We start from the raw sequence: 17,448 nt of genomic DNA, 5'->3' as shown, positions 1-17,448 counted from the left end.
AATTGTGGATGATGATGGAGGATGTTTTGTCACTAAGGATAGTCAATTCCATTCTTTTAAAATGCACTGAAATGCAACATTGTGGATAACTCCATAGCAACACACACTGATGACCAGAGGTTTGATTTCCCATTCAGAGAGGAATGCTACTGTGGTACCACCACAGAGTCATCCATGGAGACACCTAACATTACTTTAACTTACAATAGTGAGTTGCTCTGGATAACACCATCTGTGAAGTAATGTGAAAATTTGCACAGCATATTGCAAAAGTTTCTGTCCAACTTTTAGACTTTTACGTTCAGTACATTTCATATTCCTTTGCCTTGTCACATGACGTCACGCTGTGTGATCACTGACATTTTAAGGACAGAATAGGACACTGACTTTCTATTTCATGCACAGTTGGTTGCGGGAACCTTAAAGTAAGGAATTATAAAATATGTTCAGAAAACAGGTCATTTCTACGTTTGTTCGAACAATCTGGCTAAAATGTTAATTGTAGATAAATGTGACTGATAAAGTGACAACTGAAATCTGAGTTGGTAACAGGAAACAGGGGTTACATATTCTACAACACAGATATTTCTTTTTTGGGTACTATTTGTCCTCACAACACCCTGCATGTACTTCTCCATAATGAATGAAGTATAAAAAATCCTTCTCAGAATGAAATCCTAATCCTAAATTTCTCCTTAATTGATTTAAATCACCAAGAGTGCCATTCTGTGTTAAACACAGTAGTAGTATTGCTTTAAATGAGGGTGTGCTTACATTTTGTTTATGTTAAGGTGATACATTTGTGGTGGGCTGTAAGTGTTTAGCAATGCTACAACTGTGTGAGGATGTGGGTCCTGAGACAGAGCATTAAATGAGCATTGGCAAGCTCAGCCCTCATGAGGAAACTAATCTGACAGCACTGATCTCCCCCTCATATACCATGTCATAAACAACTTTCATGCATTTTCATGATTGCTAAAGCTAAGTCACTATTAGAATTTTTGCCTTATCCTGAGTCATATGCAGTCATGTGTATAGAGTCTTCAGAAGCTTTAAACATGGCCATCACAGACATGCTAATAAAGCTGCCTGCCATCAAACCTCATCTCCCATTATGCCATTTCACATTATACGCAGTGCAGCATTAGTGACTACTTGTTAAGTTCACTATTGAGAGAGTCACAGAATATAAATACCGTGGCATATGGCTGGATGATAAACTCACTTTTAAACCACACATAAATAAACTAGTCAGTAAATGCAGACAGAAGCTGGGTTATTTTTATAGACATAAGTCCTGTTTCCCCATGCATGCCAGAAAAAGAGTACTTGAAGCAACTTTACTATCAGTGTTGCACTATGGCGATGTTATCTATAAATATGCTCCCTCCAGATCATCACTGTGAGCTGTATGCGAAAGTTGGTTGGCCCTCTTTAACGTTACGAAGTGAAACACACTGGTTGATTTTTATTTATAAGGCACTCTCTGGTCATTTGAAAGAATACATCACGTCATTGATGAATACAAATAACAGTAATTATCAGACATGCTCTAGTAATTAGATCAGCTGCCAGGTACCAAGAGTTTTTACTGAACTGGGAAAATCTGCTTTTAGTTATAGTGTACCAGCGAGCTGGAATTCACTACAGGAAACACTAAAACTCAGCTCACTGGTGTCACTTAGTCATTTTAAACTTTTAATATTGAACCACCTTCAGACAGCCTGTACCTGATTTATTTATTCTTAACTTTTATTTCTTGTTTTAGTTCTTCTCTTATTTCTTTACTATTTTATAACTTATTTTAATTAGTGTATTATTATTATTATATGTATTTTTTATTTTATTCATCTCTTCTTCTGATCTTAATCTTTTATCAGTTAAACCTCAAGTTTTATTTTTTATCTATTTATTATTATTTATTTTTGTATCTTTTTTTTACTGTTATTTTAAAATTTTGTTTTAATTTAAAATGATTAAATATAGATATTATTTTCTGTGTCATGTCAATCCCTGTTTCTGTAAATGCTCGGCTACATTGAAAATGAGGGTTGCCCTCAATGTACTTCCGAGTCAAAATAAATTGATTAAGGGACATTTATAACTATTTCAGTGCTAGATGCACTTAGGGCCGCAACAATCACCGCAACATTGTGATAGTATTATGGAAATCAGGGTCTTGGGTACATCAGTGCCATAACCACACATATTTCTGTCTTTTTATTCATTTTTTGTTTTGTTTTCTTTTTCCTTGAGGCTGCAGCTAGATGAAGCATATTTTAAATCAGACGCAGGAAACACTGCATTTCTGTATCACCATGGATGCTTAGAATGTGCTCCTATGTTAATCAGTGTAGCCTTTTATACCAGCCATGCATAACAAGCTGCAGTACCAGTCATGTGTGCATGATTGGCAGTTTTAAGCTTTATGTCTATTTTTTGCCACTTGCTGCAGATGGCTGCCCCTAAGCATGTATACACTCAGTATGTTCTGAAACCTTCCACTTTGCTGGCGTACAGCATCACTTGTGGCAAAACACTCACACAGAATACATGTTCTGAATATTTGCCAACTGAACAATGTTCCATGTGTAGAATTATATTCCTGTTAAATGTTGTAGAAAGATCTTAATTTTTAACGCTACTGTCACTGAACTTGCATTTTCTCTTTTGTTCTGAACTTGTTGATGGCTCCATTATTTAGTGTGTTTTGCACCTGCATCTCACAAGCCTTATACAGTCAGCAGGCAGTCCTTTGCACAGTGTGTGATTAGCTACAGTCTTAGTAAATTAAACTTTAATTTTAGTTGCATTGGGAGCAACATATTGCATATTGTGACTGCATCAGGGCACAGTTTTTGCATTGCACCTTCTTAAGTACATGCTTGCCCTCAGTCTTATTCTCTCTCTCTCATCCTCCTTCTAAATCTCTAGTTATTTTGATCTCATTTTCTGTGTCACAATATTGTGTCTCTCCGTTGATTTAATTTAGTATGAAGGTGTGTTTGTGTGTGTCTCTATGTGTCTGTTTCTTTTTTTTAACTGAAAGGATAGGGTGGTCTACTGTGTTTTGGAATGAAAGGGGTTATTTCCAAAACACATAATAATAATAAGTAATAATAAGTGATACTTTTTTGATCCCACAAACGGGGAAATTTAACCCATCCGTGAAGTGAAAAACCACATACACACTAGTGAACACACACACTAGGGGGCAGTGAGCACACTTGCCCAGAGCGGTGGGCAGCCCTATCCACGGCGCCCGGGGAGCAGTTGGGGGTTAGGTGTCTTGCTCAAGGACACCTCAGTCATGGACTGTCGGCCCTGGGGATCGAACCGGCAACCTTCCAGTCACAGGGCCAGATCCCTAACCTCCAGCCCACGACATGGCCAGATTTGATGTTTGTGTGATTTTCAACATGGAACTAAGTATTTATCCTGTACAGAGAGGACACTTCTGCATATTTTACACACGATTTAGCACAATTACTGTTTACTTGCTTTAACCTATTGGTTAAATAATTCAGTAACCTTATAAAACACAAAGTGAGAGTGTACAGGGGTTATGGCTACTTGTATATTTTATGCTTTTTTTTGTACTATGTTATACAAATAAATAGATATTGCAGACTAGCATTTGCAGAAAAATGTCATTAAAGCTTTTTCTATATAAAGGATGTGTACTTATTTTTATACAACAGTGTGTGTGTGTGTGTGTATGTATATATATATATATATATATATATGACCCCACAAATGACCCAACAGATGTGTGGGTCTTTGCAGGATGCCAAATTTGTGGAGGAGAGAAGGAAGCAACTGCAGGGTTACCTGCGCATGGTTATGAACAAGCTGATCCAGATACTGCCTGAGTTCACAGCCCGACCCACCAAGGAGACGCTGCTGCAGCTGCTGCCTTTCTGCCAGTGAGTGCACAAACATATACATACACAAATGCTTGCACACATACTTAGTATTTGTTTGTAGCATCCTGCTTGAGTATTTGTTGATTCTGATACTTTTTTCTTTTAAGTTAAATAATGTTTGATATTTCAGTGTCGGATTATCTGTCATATTAATATGATTCCATCATTTATAATTTACTGTGTCTGTAATCTTCCTGTTTCTATATGAACCCTGTATTAAGGATCTGTAATTTTTCCTCAATTGCATTGGCTAATTCTCCAAGCTATTTTTAGAGCTCAAATTTGGCTCCTTCATCTATCAGCTTCACTCTCCTTGCAAACGCTGCACATCACTGAGTTACTATCAGTCCACTGACTCTCAGCTCCAATTACAAACAGAAGATTAATGAAAAAGTCTCCTTATCCTTCATCAAAATTATCAGAATTAATTCAAAGGGAATTCTTGGCACAGATTTACAAATTACAAGCTAATTTAATGGCTTTCGGGTTGATGTAATTTGTTTAGGGCCAGATGAGGTGTTAATGGTCCAGCTGGGGAGTGGAGGAGGTAAGAGAGGCATGAGGGTGTGTGTTGGTGTGAAGACCCTGAAATTAGGGGAGAGTTTTAGGTTATGTGTTTGAGAAACACAGTGAGTAGAGGGCGCTCTGCTAAAATGTGAGTCACAGGCCATAGGCTGTGTAAGTCCTGAGGAGAAATTAGTCTCTCTTTAGATTGACAACTTTCTTGGTGTTGGGGGGGGTTAGTAATAACTTTAGTAATAACAAATTTGAATATTTGAATTACCTGAAATGCCCAACCCTAGTCTTTACATGTTTAAAGTGAAGAAATGTAACCTAAAATCCTGGTCTTGTTGGTGAAAAAAGCCAGTAGCTTAATTCATAGAAAATAGTCACATTTAAACTTTAAACACAATATTGGTCAGAAAAAAAAGAACACAATTACATATTTTCCCAAAATCATTCACCCATGGTGTATGTGACTGTCTGTGACGGTATGGAGGCATTGTTTGAGTATATATAGAGATGTAAATCTCTGACGTCGCAACAGTTTGATTCGATGCCTTTCTCAAATCTTACATATCACCATTTACTTGAATTATTTAGTTACAAAAGGATTTTTTAAAGTACAATGAATACACAAATGTAACTGGAACAATAATGACAAAAATGGATTTTTATTAAAGTTATTATTACCAGTTTTACTGTTACTTTTTCCTCATTATCCCTAACTTTTTAATTTGCCCCATCCTGTCCAAGTACCTTTTTGTTGAGTATTGTTTGATACAATTGTATCCAGTTTTTGTATTTTTATAGATAATACAGCCATATACTTTAGGTAATGATATACTAGGCTGCTAATTAATACTACAGAAAAATCGCTGATTTATCATGCATAATGTGACATTATCTGCTGATGCATATTGTTTTTTGGCTGACTTTTTTCAAAGTTTCATTGTGTTTTAATCAATCATTTAATCAATCAACCTTTATTTTGACTCAGAAGTACATTGAGGGCAACCCTCATTTTCAGTGTACACGAGCATTTACATAAACTGGGATTGACATGACAAAGAAAATAATATCTATATTTAATCATTTTAAATGAAAAGAAATTTTTAAACTATCAGTGAAAAAAAGATAAAAATAGATATAATAAAATAATAAAAATAAAATGAGGTTTAATTGATAAGAGATCAAAAGAAGACAAGATTAATAAAATAAAAAATATAATAATAATAATAATAATAACAATAAACTAATTAAAATAAGTTAAAAAGTAATAAAGAACTAAGAGAAGAACTAAAACAAGAAATAAAAGTTAAGAATAAATAAGATTAAATAAAACAGGTACAGGTTGTCTGAAGATGCTTCGATATTAAAAGTTTAAAATAACTAAGTGACTGACACCAGTGAGCTGAGTTATAGTGTTTCCTGTAGTGAATTCCAGCTCACTGGTGCACTATAACTAAAAGCAGATTTTCCCAGTAAAAAACCTTTGGTACCTGGCAGCTGATCTAATTACTAGAGCGAGTCTGATAATTACTATTATTTGTATTCATCAATGAAGTGATGTATTCTGGAAAATGACCGGAGAGTGTCTTATAAATAAAAATCAGCCAGTGTGTTTCCCTTTGTACCGTTAAAGAGGGCCAACCAACTTTCGCATACAGCTCACAGTGATGAGTTCTGTACGGATCTCCAGTAATGAACCTCAGTGCAGACTGATACACTGGGTCCAGTAATTTGATAGAGCTGGAGGAAGCATGTTTATAGATAACGTCGCCATAGTCGCCAATGCTTCAACTAATCTTTTTCTGGCATCCATGGGGAAACAGGACTTATGTCTATAAAAATAACCCAGCTTCTGTCTGCGTTTACTGACTAGTTTATTTATGTGTGGTTTAAAACTGAGTTTATCGTCCAGCCATATGCCAAGGTATTTATATTCTGTGACTCAATAGTGGATCCTGCCAGGGTAGTAATATTTACAGTACTAAAATCAGTATTAAGAGATCTGGAAAACAGCCTGAACTTAGTTTTCATGGCATTTAAAGCTAGTTTGTGCTTATATAATGTCACCTGTAGAGCATTAAATGAGCTCTGTAATTTTCTTGTTGCAGTATGAATAGAATTAGCTGAGCAATATAAATCGTGTCATGTGCATAAAGGTGAATTTTGCAGTCTGAGGTAGAAGCAGAGGCACCAATATCATTTATGTATATATTAAATAAAACAGAACCCAAAATTGAACCTTGTGGTATGCCTTTAGATACAGATACCAAATCTGATTTATAATTATTCAATGCCATGCATTGATTTCTGTCAAGGTGGTTGTTTTGGGTCCATTCCAGAGCAGTTGCATCGAAGCCAGTCTTTTCTAAATTCCGTAAAAGAAGAGTGTGATCATCTGTGTCGAATGCTTTTGTTAAGTCAATTAAAACAGCTGCACAATGTTTCTTCTTGTCCATGTCTGAATAAAAATCATTTAAAACCAGTGTCGTAGCAGAGATAGTGCTGTGACCTTCTCTGAAACCAGACTGATATTTAGATAAAACAGAATTTTCGTGAAGAAATTATTTCAATTGCTGGTTTACTAGAGATTCTAACATTTTTGTTAAACACGAGTTTTGAGATTGACCTATAATTATTCAGAGCTGTTGTCTCACCACCTTTATGCAGAGGAATTACATGAGCTGTTTTCCAGACCCTGGGAATTCTGCAAGATAAAACAAACTTAAAAAAAAGAGCTCATAACATTTTTCTTTAGATACTGCACATAAAACAGTAGTTTGTAAATTTACTCTGGTATAAATATAAATATTATTTCTTTTCTATGGAGGATAAAAGTATTTAAAGCTACAACATCATCATTTGTACAATGTCTACGCCAGGTCTCTGTTAAAACTGTTGTATCAGGATCAGACTGTGCAGCCAGGATTTTAAGATGTTCCATTCTATCTTTTTGTAGTGGGCTTCTAATATTCAGATGGATTATACCTAGACCTTGTCTTTTTTTTTTTAAACTTTCAAGATTACTCATTGGGTTATCAGTGCAGTTTTCTTGGGGGGTTATAGTAATTTGAGATGGCTTAATGTAGATAAGATTATCACGATTAATAAAAATATTAAGATTATGTGGATTATTGGCATTTCTTCCAAAAATGCTGGTCCTAGGTCTTCTACTACTAATGACTACTGGTATAGATAAACTTGCATTGTAGGTCTTTTAGTAGTCATTGAAAATTAAGAACATAGTAAAACATATTGTGTCCTAAAATCTGTGCACCCAGCCTATTGGGATGAATACTATGAGATCTATAGAAGGAAGGGCGATTCCAGAAGATATTAAAAGTGTCTATAAAAGTCAAGCCTTGGGAGAGGCAGGTATTCTGAAGCCAGGTATGAAGGTTTAAAAGTCTACTAAAATGACCTGAGCCTCTTCCTAGTGAAGCAATTGGTCCAGATATAAAAACAGATTTACTGCAGTCTTGTATGGAGGATAGCAGGCATGTGAAGTCCTTTTTTAACAGTTCTGAGCTCTGGTTTTTGATGTCATTACATCCCACATGGATTATTATCCTCTCCACTGAATGGTGTTTCTTTAAAAGCCTGGGAAGCTGCAGCGTAATGTCAGAGACCTTTGCACCAGAAACTGAGTGGACAGCAGCCGAGCGATGCTGAATGTTCCTGACAATTGAGTCGCCAACTAAGTCGCGGGGGTAAACGATGAGGTCGCGGCTCAGTGATCAGCGGTGTTTGATCTGCATTTTCTTGCGCGGGGGGGGCACTGTTCAGGCTGATCGTTCAGGGTGTAAGTCTGGGAGGGAGCGTGGCCGGATGGTCTTCTGGAGGCAGGGATGTCCCTCGGAGCTAAGCCACGCTTCTGCAGGCCAGTTGCGGCCCGCTGCCCGGTGGGGTTTGTGGATGGAGCCGGGGTGAATTTGAGTGGCTGGAGAGCTCACTCTGATGGTTTTTGTTGGAGTGGCGTCTTCCAGCTCTTCCAGTATGGAGAACCTGTTGTTTAGACAGATCTTCTGAGTTATCAGGTGGCGGGCGGAGCTCCTACCACCCCGCGAACCTCCACCTGCAACAGACCATGGTACAGCCTGGCGCGGCGCGGAGCAATACACCTTCGCGATCTTGGGCTTAGCTCCGAGCCGAGGCCAGTGCTCCTCATCCCCCACAGCCCAAGCAGCCGCTTGAGGTAAACTGCCGTCTAACCCCACGCTGATCGCGTGAGACGTTGCTATCATGGAGTCAAGGAAATCCTCATCGTCTTCTGGTTAAGTGCAATTGATTTCCCTGATAATTTTGGCTATCAGTGTATATTGCACACACCGAACTCACTGCTTTATGAGCGTGTTTGTATTTTTGACTACAGCAAAGTAATGATTTTATAGCAAATAATTGAGGACTATTTTGAACATGCTGTAAAAATCTGTTTTAACCCAGAATCAACATGCAGCATTTCTTTTTCATTTCATGTTTCTACTTTAAAGTAGTTCCATACTGCAGACATTTTATTGTCTTGGTAACTTCTGAAAATGTGCCTCACTGCTGCATATTTGTAGTTATGTTAGGTTATGGCACAGCAGTGGCCTGAACGTAGTGCATAAAGAAACAAGAGATTGCAGTTAAATTACGTTTATTTCAGCCAGTAGCCAATCCATTAAAATATGCCTTTACTGCCTTTACATTGCTGTAGTTGAGCAAATTTACACTAACCACATAAACTTGTTTATATACCTTTTAAAAAGTCTGCTATGTTTGAACTCTTCTTTCATTATGATTGTAAATTAATTTGGAATTACTTTGTTTCCTTTATTCCATTTAGCCCCTACAAAGTAAAGCTGTCTTTACACTGAAAGTGAGTTCAATCAGTCTCTTTATTCAATTCAAGTTTATTTGTATAGTGCTTTTTACAACAATGTTGTCACAAAGCAGCTTTACAGAAGTTTCAAAACATACAGTTATAACATATCCCCCAGTGAGCAAGCCAGAGGCCACGGTGGCAAGGAAAAACTCCCTCAGTCTGGAGGAAGAAACTCACAAGGGGAGACCCATCCTCCTCTGGTCAAACAGTATTTGCAATATAATAAACTAAATACCAAATAAAAGCTAAGAGGATCTCTGTTTGAAGACTGGATGGTAAAGCTATAGAAACTGTGCTGGTAGAGGCAGTTTCTGACTGAGTCTTTATGAAAAGTGGGAGTGAGCTGAAACAGTCCCATCCTATCTCAATGCTGGTACATCTGGATGGCACAGTGATGTACTTGAGGGTGTTGCAGCTGGCACAAATGAACAGGAAAGCGGTTGGTGATGGTGAGGAGGAGGCCCTGATGGTCAGGATGGGAGGGCAGTCATTATCTCAGGAAGAGTAAAGAGACAAAATTAGTTCTGCTCAGGAGTATGATTGTAATAAATATGATTTCCCCCAGAGTGTGGCTGGTGACTCCGGCAGATCTAACTATAACAGCATTAACTTAAAGGAGAGAACCAGAAGGTAACATAGATATGAGAGTACCCTGAGACACTGGGACCCCTCCACTCCACCGTCAACAAACCTGTGTGATCGCGTGAAGTGGTGGGTCAACAGCACCAACATCTCAGTTTACCATAAGCCTCTATGTCCATGAACCCCTGGATCTCCTGCCTTTATCTAAAGGGGTAGGCTAATTATCAAAAGCTAAACTAAACAAATATGTTTTCACTCTAGACTTAAAAGTTGAGACTGTGTCAGAGTCCCAAACATTAACTGGGAGATTATTCTACAATTTGGGGGCTTTGTAAGAAAAAGCTCTTCCACCCATTGAAGTCTTCTGAATTTTAGGAACCAGTAGAAAACCAGCATCCTGGGATTTGAGTAAGCGAGGTGGTTCATAATGGGAAATAAGATCTTGCAGGTACTCTTGCAGGGCTTTATACGTCAATAAGAGAATTTTATAGTCAATACGGAATTTGATAGGAAGCCAGTGTAATGCTGATAAAATTGGGCTGATCTGATAAAATTTTCTGGTTTTAGTTAGTAACCTAGCTGCAGAATTCTGAACTAATTGAAGTTTATTTAGGTTCCTGTTGGAGCATCCTGACAACAATGCATTACAGTAGTCTAGCCTTGAAGTTATAAAGGGATGTATCAAATTTTCAGCGTCATGTAAGGATAACGCATTTCTTAACTTTGAAATGTTTCGGAGGTGAAGAAACACTGTCCTTGTAATATTACCTATGTGTTGATTAAACGTTAGATCTGAACCAATAGTCATACCAAGATTTTTAGCTACTGAACCAGGTATTACAGAGAAGTCAGCAAGATTTAACATTAAATCTAAGCATTTATTCTGAGCTGCCTTTGGACCAAGAAGGAAAACTTCTGTTTTATCTGGGTTTAAAAGAAAGAAATTCTGCAGCATCCAGTTTCTTATATCTTTTATACAATCTTCTATTTTATTTAATCTGGATTTATCACCTGGTTTGGCTGATATGTACAGCTGTGTATCATCAGCATAGCAGTGGAAACTAATTCCATGTTTATTTATAACTAAGCCTAATGGTAACACGTATAATGTGAATAACAGAGGACCTAAAACAGAACCTCGTGGAACTCCATATTTCACTTTTGTATAATTAGATGATAAATTATTTAATTGTATGAACTGAAACCAGAGAGTGAGGTAGGATGTGAACCAGGGTAATTCTATTCCTCTAATTCCAACCATGTTTTGTAGTCTAAGAGAATAGTATGATCTATAGTGTCAAAAGCTGCATTTAGATCGAGTAGTAAAAGCAGAGATATGTGGCCTTGATCAGAGGCAAGAAGAAGATCATTTGTTATTTTAACTAGAGCCATCTATGTGCTATGGTGGGGCCTAAAACCAGATTGGAAATTTTCATATATGTTATTCTTATGTAGATAGGAACAGAGTTGCTGGGCTACAGCTTTTTCTAAAATCTTAGAAATAAATGATAAGTTGGAAATAGGTCTGTAGCTTGACAATTCGCTGGGGTCAAGATTTGGCTTCTTTATCAAACGTTTAATCACTGCAAGTTTGAATGATTTGGGTACATGACCTAGGCTAAGAGAAGAATTAAGTATTGTTAAAATGGGTTTAATTATAGCTGGTAGTACTTGTTTAAATAAGGAAGATATGATTTTTTCTACTTCTGACTGCTGAAGCGTACAAAATGTTTCCAGCCTCTTTTCTATAACCATATTTTGTGTTGTTTCAGCCAAACCAGATGATGGGTAGGTTGCTGGTATCGGTTGAACTTTTTGTCTAATATTCTCGATTTTGTTATTAAAAAATCCATGAAATCATTGCTACTATTGTTGGTGGGCTTTTGAGGTTCAGATCTTGCCTGGTTTTTGGTAAGTTTTGCAATTACGCTAAATAATACTCTAAAATTGTTTTTGTTGATTTCGATAAGTGAGGACAGGTATGCTGAGCGTGTTTTGATAAGTGCCTTTCTGTACCTGCTAAGGCTGTCCTTCCAAGCAGAGTGAAATACTTCCAGCTTGATTAATCTCCATTTGCGCTCTAATTTCTGTACTCTCTGTCTTAAGGTGTGTACTTCATTGTTGTACCATGGAGCGAGCTTTTTCTGTTGCATCCTTTTAATTTTTATAGGTGCTATGTAATCTAAGGTTGATTGGAACATATTTTCTAGGCAGTCTGTTAATCTGTCTAGCTCTGTTGGCTCTGATGAAGGAAAAGCCATGGTTGATAAGTCTGGAATGTTTTCAATAAAATGTTGAGCTGTATCTGGCGTTATTGAATGCTTCATGCAACAACGGGGCGATGTATACACATTTTCACTAAGACCTAGTTCATATGAAATTCGGTAATGATCTGAAACTACTGAAGTTTGTGGAAGAACATTTAGATTATGTATGTCAACACCTAGAGTCAAAACTAAATCTAAAGTGTGATTACAGTAATGTGTAGGCCCTATTACATTTTGAGTAAGGCCTATAGAGTCTAAGATAGATGAGAATGCCTTTTTTAATGGATCTGCTGTGTTCTCAAAGTGAATATTAAAATCTCCTGCAATTATTCCTTTCTTGGTGCTCACTGCTAGGTCTGCAACAAAGGGAATAAATTCTTTTAAGAATTCCAAATAAGGTCCTTGTGGCCTATAAATACTAATTAGGTTAAGTACGCTCTTATTTGTGGTTGGATTGGTTATGTTTATGAAAAGAATTTCAAAAGAATTGAAAGTGAGACTGTGTTTCTGATTTATGTCTAATGATTTTTTTAAATGACACATATACCACCTCCTTTGCCAGATAGTCTAGGGCTGTGTACATAATTGTAACCTACAGTGGTGGTTTCATTTAATGAGAAATATTCATCAGGTTTAATCCATGTTTCTGTGAGACATAGTACATCAATTTTATGATAAATTATTGTATCATTTACAAAGAGAGCCTTAGAGTTGAGTGATCTTATATTAAACAAACAAAACCTTAGTTCAGAGATGCTGCAGTTAGACACTGGATCTGATATTTTTATATTAATTAAGTTATTTAAACAAACTGATGGAGATTTTCTAAGTTTGTGAATTCTAAGTTTAATTTGGGGCAGTGAAACAGTCTCGATATAGTTATCCCTAGGTGACGTCTCAAGGCAGCGAGCAGATGGTCGGTTTAGCCTGTTTGTCTGCTGCCTGGTCCTGGCTCTGGACAGTCAGCAACTATCTATCCTGCCCTGCCAACTAACTAACAGACTATGGGCTATGCTGCATGAGCAGAGCGGCGCCCTCCCGTGTGGGGTGAACACCGTCCCGCCCTATGAGACCATACTTCCCCTCACTTCCCCTTGGACCAATTATCTATAAAGCCCACATGATTTTCTGCACACCACTTGGACATCCAGCAGTGTAGTGCCCAAAGCCTGCTGTAAGCTTCAGCAGCCCGTCATCTTAGAATAGGGTCAGAGCATATTACGGCATCGGACATCGTATGGGCTATTTTGACCACCTCTTTAATATTACTCTTAATGACTTCAGATTGCCGCATGAGAATATCATTGCCACCTACATGAACCACTATCCGCGATTATCTATTCTTTGCTAATAGCTTAAGGCTGCTGTTAATGTCCGGCGCCCTGGCTCCTGGTAAGCAGATAACTCTTTACAGATTATTCCACTTTTTTTCCAATGCCATCTTAAATACATGATAATCCCTGGTGCATTATGGGTTTGACCTGTCCAGTACAAAGCCAACTGCAGCTCTTCCTTCACATGTCCTCATTGTTGACCAGTGCGACAGACTGACAGAAGCTGTGAGATGGTGGGATCCTATCATCTGCTCTTGTGTTTTCAGAGGGACACTCCTGCTGCCAGTGGCTAAGTGGCTTTTATGCAACACTGCTCGCCTACTACTGCTATAGCATCCTGCTCTGATGAACCTGCATATGCAAACTCTACTTTTGGCAGAGGCGCAGTGGAGAGCAGGCCGTCACACTCGGGCTCTAGAGCGAGTGTGTAAGCATCACTAAGGAAATCCTTTCATGTGAAAATCTGTTTGTGAGAGACCATGGAATCCTGGCATCTCCTACTGACCGTAATCAGCATGGTTCTGCTAGAGCTGCTGGAGGAGGAGGGGTATCATGATGGGGCCAGCTGTGACAGGCTCTTAATAGAATAAAAATCTGTAGTAAGGCTTGAATGATCTAAAAATTTTGTCACCGATGCCGATTTTGAGGAGCTAAAAAAATCATTCCATATATGGTCATAGTCTCATAAGTAATAAGTAAGGTTAAAACCATAGAGCAACTGCATTTTCACACACATACACACACATGTATATATACACACACACTGTAGTTCCAAAAATATTCACTCACCCATCCAAATCATTGAATTCAGGTAATCCAATCACTTCCATGGACACAGGTGTATAAAACCAAGCACCTAGGCATGCAGACTGTTTCTCCAAACATTTGTGAATACTTTTGGCAGTATAGTGTATAAAACAAGCCACTTATAAGTAACTTTGCTACTGAACCCTAGCAGGAACTCTCACAGTCAAAACTGTAAATTGTAAAAAGTGAATGGAAATTTTAAGTATTAATTAATTTCAGTTGTTCAACAAAACTGCCTTACCAAAATATGTTTTACATAAATAACATTTAAAGAGACATGTTCAATGGCTGATAAATCCATGGAACCTCAATACTGGCTCATTTTGGAGGCCAAACAACATATCAGTTGGGCCCTGAAGTCTGGACTCTAGGGCACCCAGAAACAGATTAATAGAAATAGATTAATCTCTAACCATCTGTCAACTAATCTGTGAGTATTGCATGTCGACAGTGACAACACAGCTGTGTTCTACAGGTCTGCACTGAAGAAATCAGCTCATCTGAAGTGTCCCATTTGTGTGTGTGCTGTGCAGAGTTGATAAGGCTGTACTGGTTAAAGGCTAAAAATCCTGCTCTGTTCCTGTCGGTTATGTAATGGCTCAGTGAGGAGCTGCTGTTTAGATTGCAACTCAGGTCAGCTTTCTCTATGTGGACACACTGAATCATCTGTGTGTGTGTGTGTGTGTGTGTGTGTGTGTGTGTGTGTGTGTGTGTGTGTGTGTGTGTGTGTGTGTGTGTGTGTGTGAGAGAAAGAGAGAGAGAGGGAGAGAAAACAGAGATAAATGGATAGATTAGTGTCCGTGCGACAGAACCCTACTTACCTGTACCTAACTTCTGCTTCTCAGCAGCAGTGCTCTCTCTCACTCTTTTAAAATTTCTCTCCCTCTCTCTCTCTCTCTCTCTCTCTCTCTCCCACCCCCTTCTCCCCGTCTCTGTTCCTCTCTCGGTTTTTACCCTTCTCTCTATCTTGCTATCTCTCACTGTCTCTCCATTTCTTTTTTCCTCTCTCTTTATCTTTCATTCTCTTTCAGTCTTTCTCTTTCTTTCAAGTTTCACTTTGTTCTCCTTTTTTGTGCTTTTTCTTTTTCTCACTTCCTCTCTTTCGTCATTCTCTCTCTATCTCAATCTCTGCCTTTTGTATGTTCTTTTTCTCACGTCGTTGTTTTGTTTTCTTCCTTTCTCTCCCTCTTACTAAATCTCATTCTCTTTCCCTTCCTCTTTTTCTTGTTCAATTTTTTTTTGCTCTTTCTCTTTCCTTCTATCTCTTTCTTTTTCTCTAAATTGCTCTCTCTCTCACTCTGGCTCTCTCTCGCTCTCTGTCTCTCTCTCTGTCTCTCTCTTTTACTATTTCTTTATGTCGCTGTTTCAGACTGACACACATTTTCAGACTGTCTCATTTAATTTGCTCTCTTTCTTTCTCTCTCAATTGCTATCTCTGTCTCTCCCTCTTTCTGTTTTCCTGTTTTTATGACGCTGGCACACATTTTCAGACTGTCTCATTTAAATATCCCTCTTTTCTCTCTTTGTTTCTTTCTCTTTTTCTCACATTCTCCCTATTGTAATTCATTTTTCTCTTTCTAACTGTCATTCTGTTTTCTTTCTATCTTTCTCTGCCTCTCGCTTTCTCTTTCCTGTTGTCTCTATCGCCATTTATTACAATTTCTCTCTTTTTCTTGGTGTTTCTCTCCTTTTCTTTCTCCTTCTCTTTATCTTTCCCTTTCTCTCTTGCGTCTCTCTCTCTCTCTCTCTCTCCTACTTTGTCTTTCTGTGTCTCTCTCCCAGGCTCTCTTTCTCATACTCTTTTTCTTTTTTCTATTTTAAAATCAGAATCTTTTTTCATGGCATGACCATATCCAGTTACAGTTTTGCCAAGACGACATCAAAAAGGAGCAACAAGAATACACACTGAGAACCTTAAAGAATATAAAACTGTCATTTGATGATATAAAACAATTGTCCAAAACATAAAAGAAAGGCAATAATAACAATTTAGAGTTGAGTTGGTAAGAAAATGAAGGGGAAATAAATAAATAAAAATAAATATTTAAACATTTTTATATATCGTGTGTGTGTGTGTGTGTGTGCGCTGTATTTGTATGGGTCACATACTATCTGTCATTGTGGCAGGCAGATATATATCACCTTGCTTTAATGCTGCTTTCTCTGTGTTCTCATAACAGGATTTGCACTGTCAGAAATGATTGAATTTTGGGTGAAACTTTTCAAATTTCATAAAGTACATTGTTGCTGATTTTCTCTCTTTCAGGGTCTTTCCACTTGAGGCAGTCATGATTCCTTATATCTATCTATATATCTGTCTGTATCTCTCAGTGTGTTGATTTGACTGTAGAGGAGTATGTTAGTGTGCTTAGAGAATAGTCATATAGCTTTCTGTGTAAGGATTCTGGGTTTCACAGCTTTGCACTCTGATGTGTTTTTATTGCTCTTGCCATCACAGCTCAGTCTCTGTCAGTGCTGGTGTTATTAGCTGTGTAAGCCACTTCTTTTCACTGCTGGGGGGGGGTGCGCGCGCGTCTATAGGAAACAGAGCAGAAGACAGAGAATAGGCTGAGAGAATAAACACTCATGGCTCTTCCTTCTGAAATGTTTAGCAGGATCTTAATGGAAACAGTATAAATAGAGAGAAGTGTTTTTTTTCTCCTCCATTTTTCTCCTCTGTGGAACCATGCAGTTAGAAAATCCTTGTTGTGTTCTTTCCCAGCACAACTCAAACTTCTTTTCCCACAACTCAAGCTCAGCTTTGATTTTGGAGGACTTTGCTCTGTCCTAGGTCAGAAAATCACTTATGTTTCTGATGTCTTTGCTTTGTCTTAGCATCCCTTCTCTGACACACATACAGACATAAAAAAGCCACAGGGGTATGATTTTCTCAGGTGGTCGATTGCTCCCCTGGTTCCTGAGTAGTGTGGTTGTCATGGTAGCCAGTGAGTGAGGTAGTTTCAGAACAATCAAACAGAATGGCACAGCTGTGTGTTTGTGCGCATGTGTGTGTGCGCTGTGAGGCTAGTCACATAGCAATAAGAATGGTGGCAAAGGCAAAGGCTCAGGCCTATGATGAGCTGCATGAGAGGCTGGACAGTAAAGAAGGAGTAAAGGACTTGTATCGTTTGGCTAAACAGAGAGATAGAGCTGGAAAA

The 17,448-nt window shown here is 38.1% G+C and overlaps 1 protein-coding gene across 2 annotated transcripts in view; it reads left to right on the top strand.

The window, feature by feature from the left end:
* The window catches only part of snx29 (sorting nexin 29), a 185,348-nt gene that overhangs the window by 163,147 nt on the left and 4,753 nt on the right, over positions 1-17,448 (top strand). For both annotated transcript variants that reach the window (XM_017705474.2, XM_017705476.2), the window contains one exon: positions 3,787-3,926. In XM_017705474.2, coding sequence (XP_017560963.1) covers positions 3,787-3,926 — 140 coding nt within the window. The remainder of the gene's footprint in view (positions 1-3,786; positions 3,927-17,448) is intronic.

Source organism: Pygocentrus nattereri, chromosome 13 (genome assembly GCF_015220715.1).
Source record: "Pygocentrus nattereri isolate fPygNat1 chromosome 13, fPygNat1.pri, whole genome shotgun sequence".
Taxonomy (NCBI): Eukaryota; Metazoa; Chordata; class Actinopteri; order Characiformes; family Serrasalmidae; genus Pygocentrus; species Pygocentrus nattereri.
The sequence above is the reverse complement of the archived record's forward strand: the minus strand, read 5'-3'. Positions and strand labels throughout refer to the sequence as shown.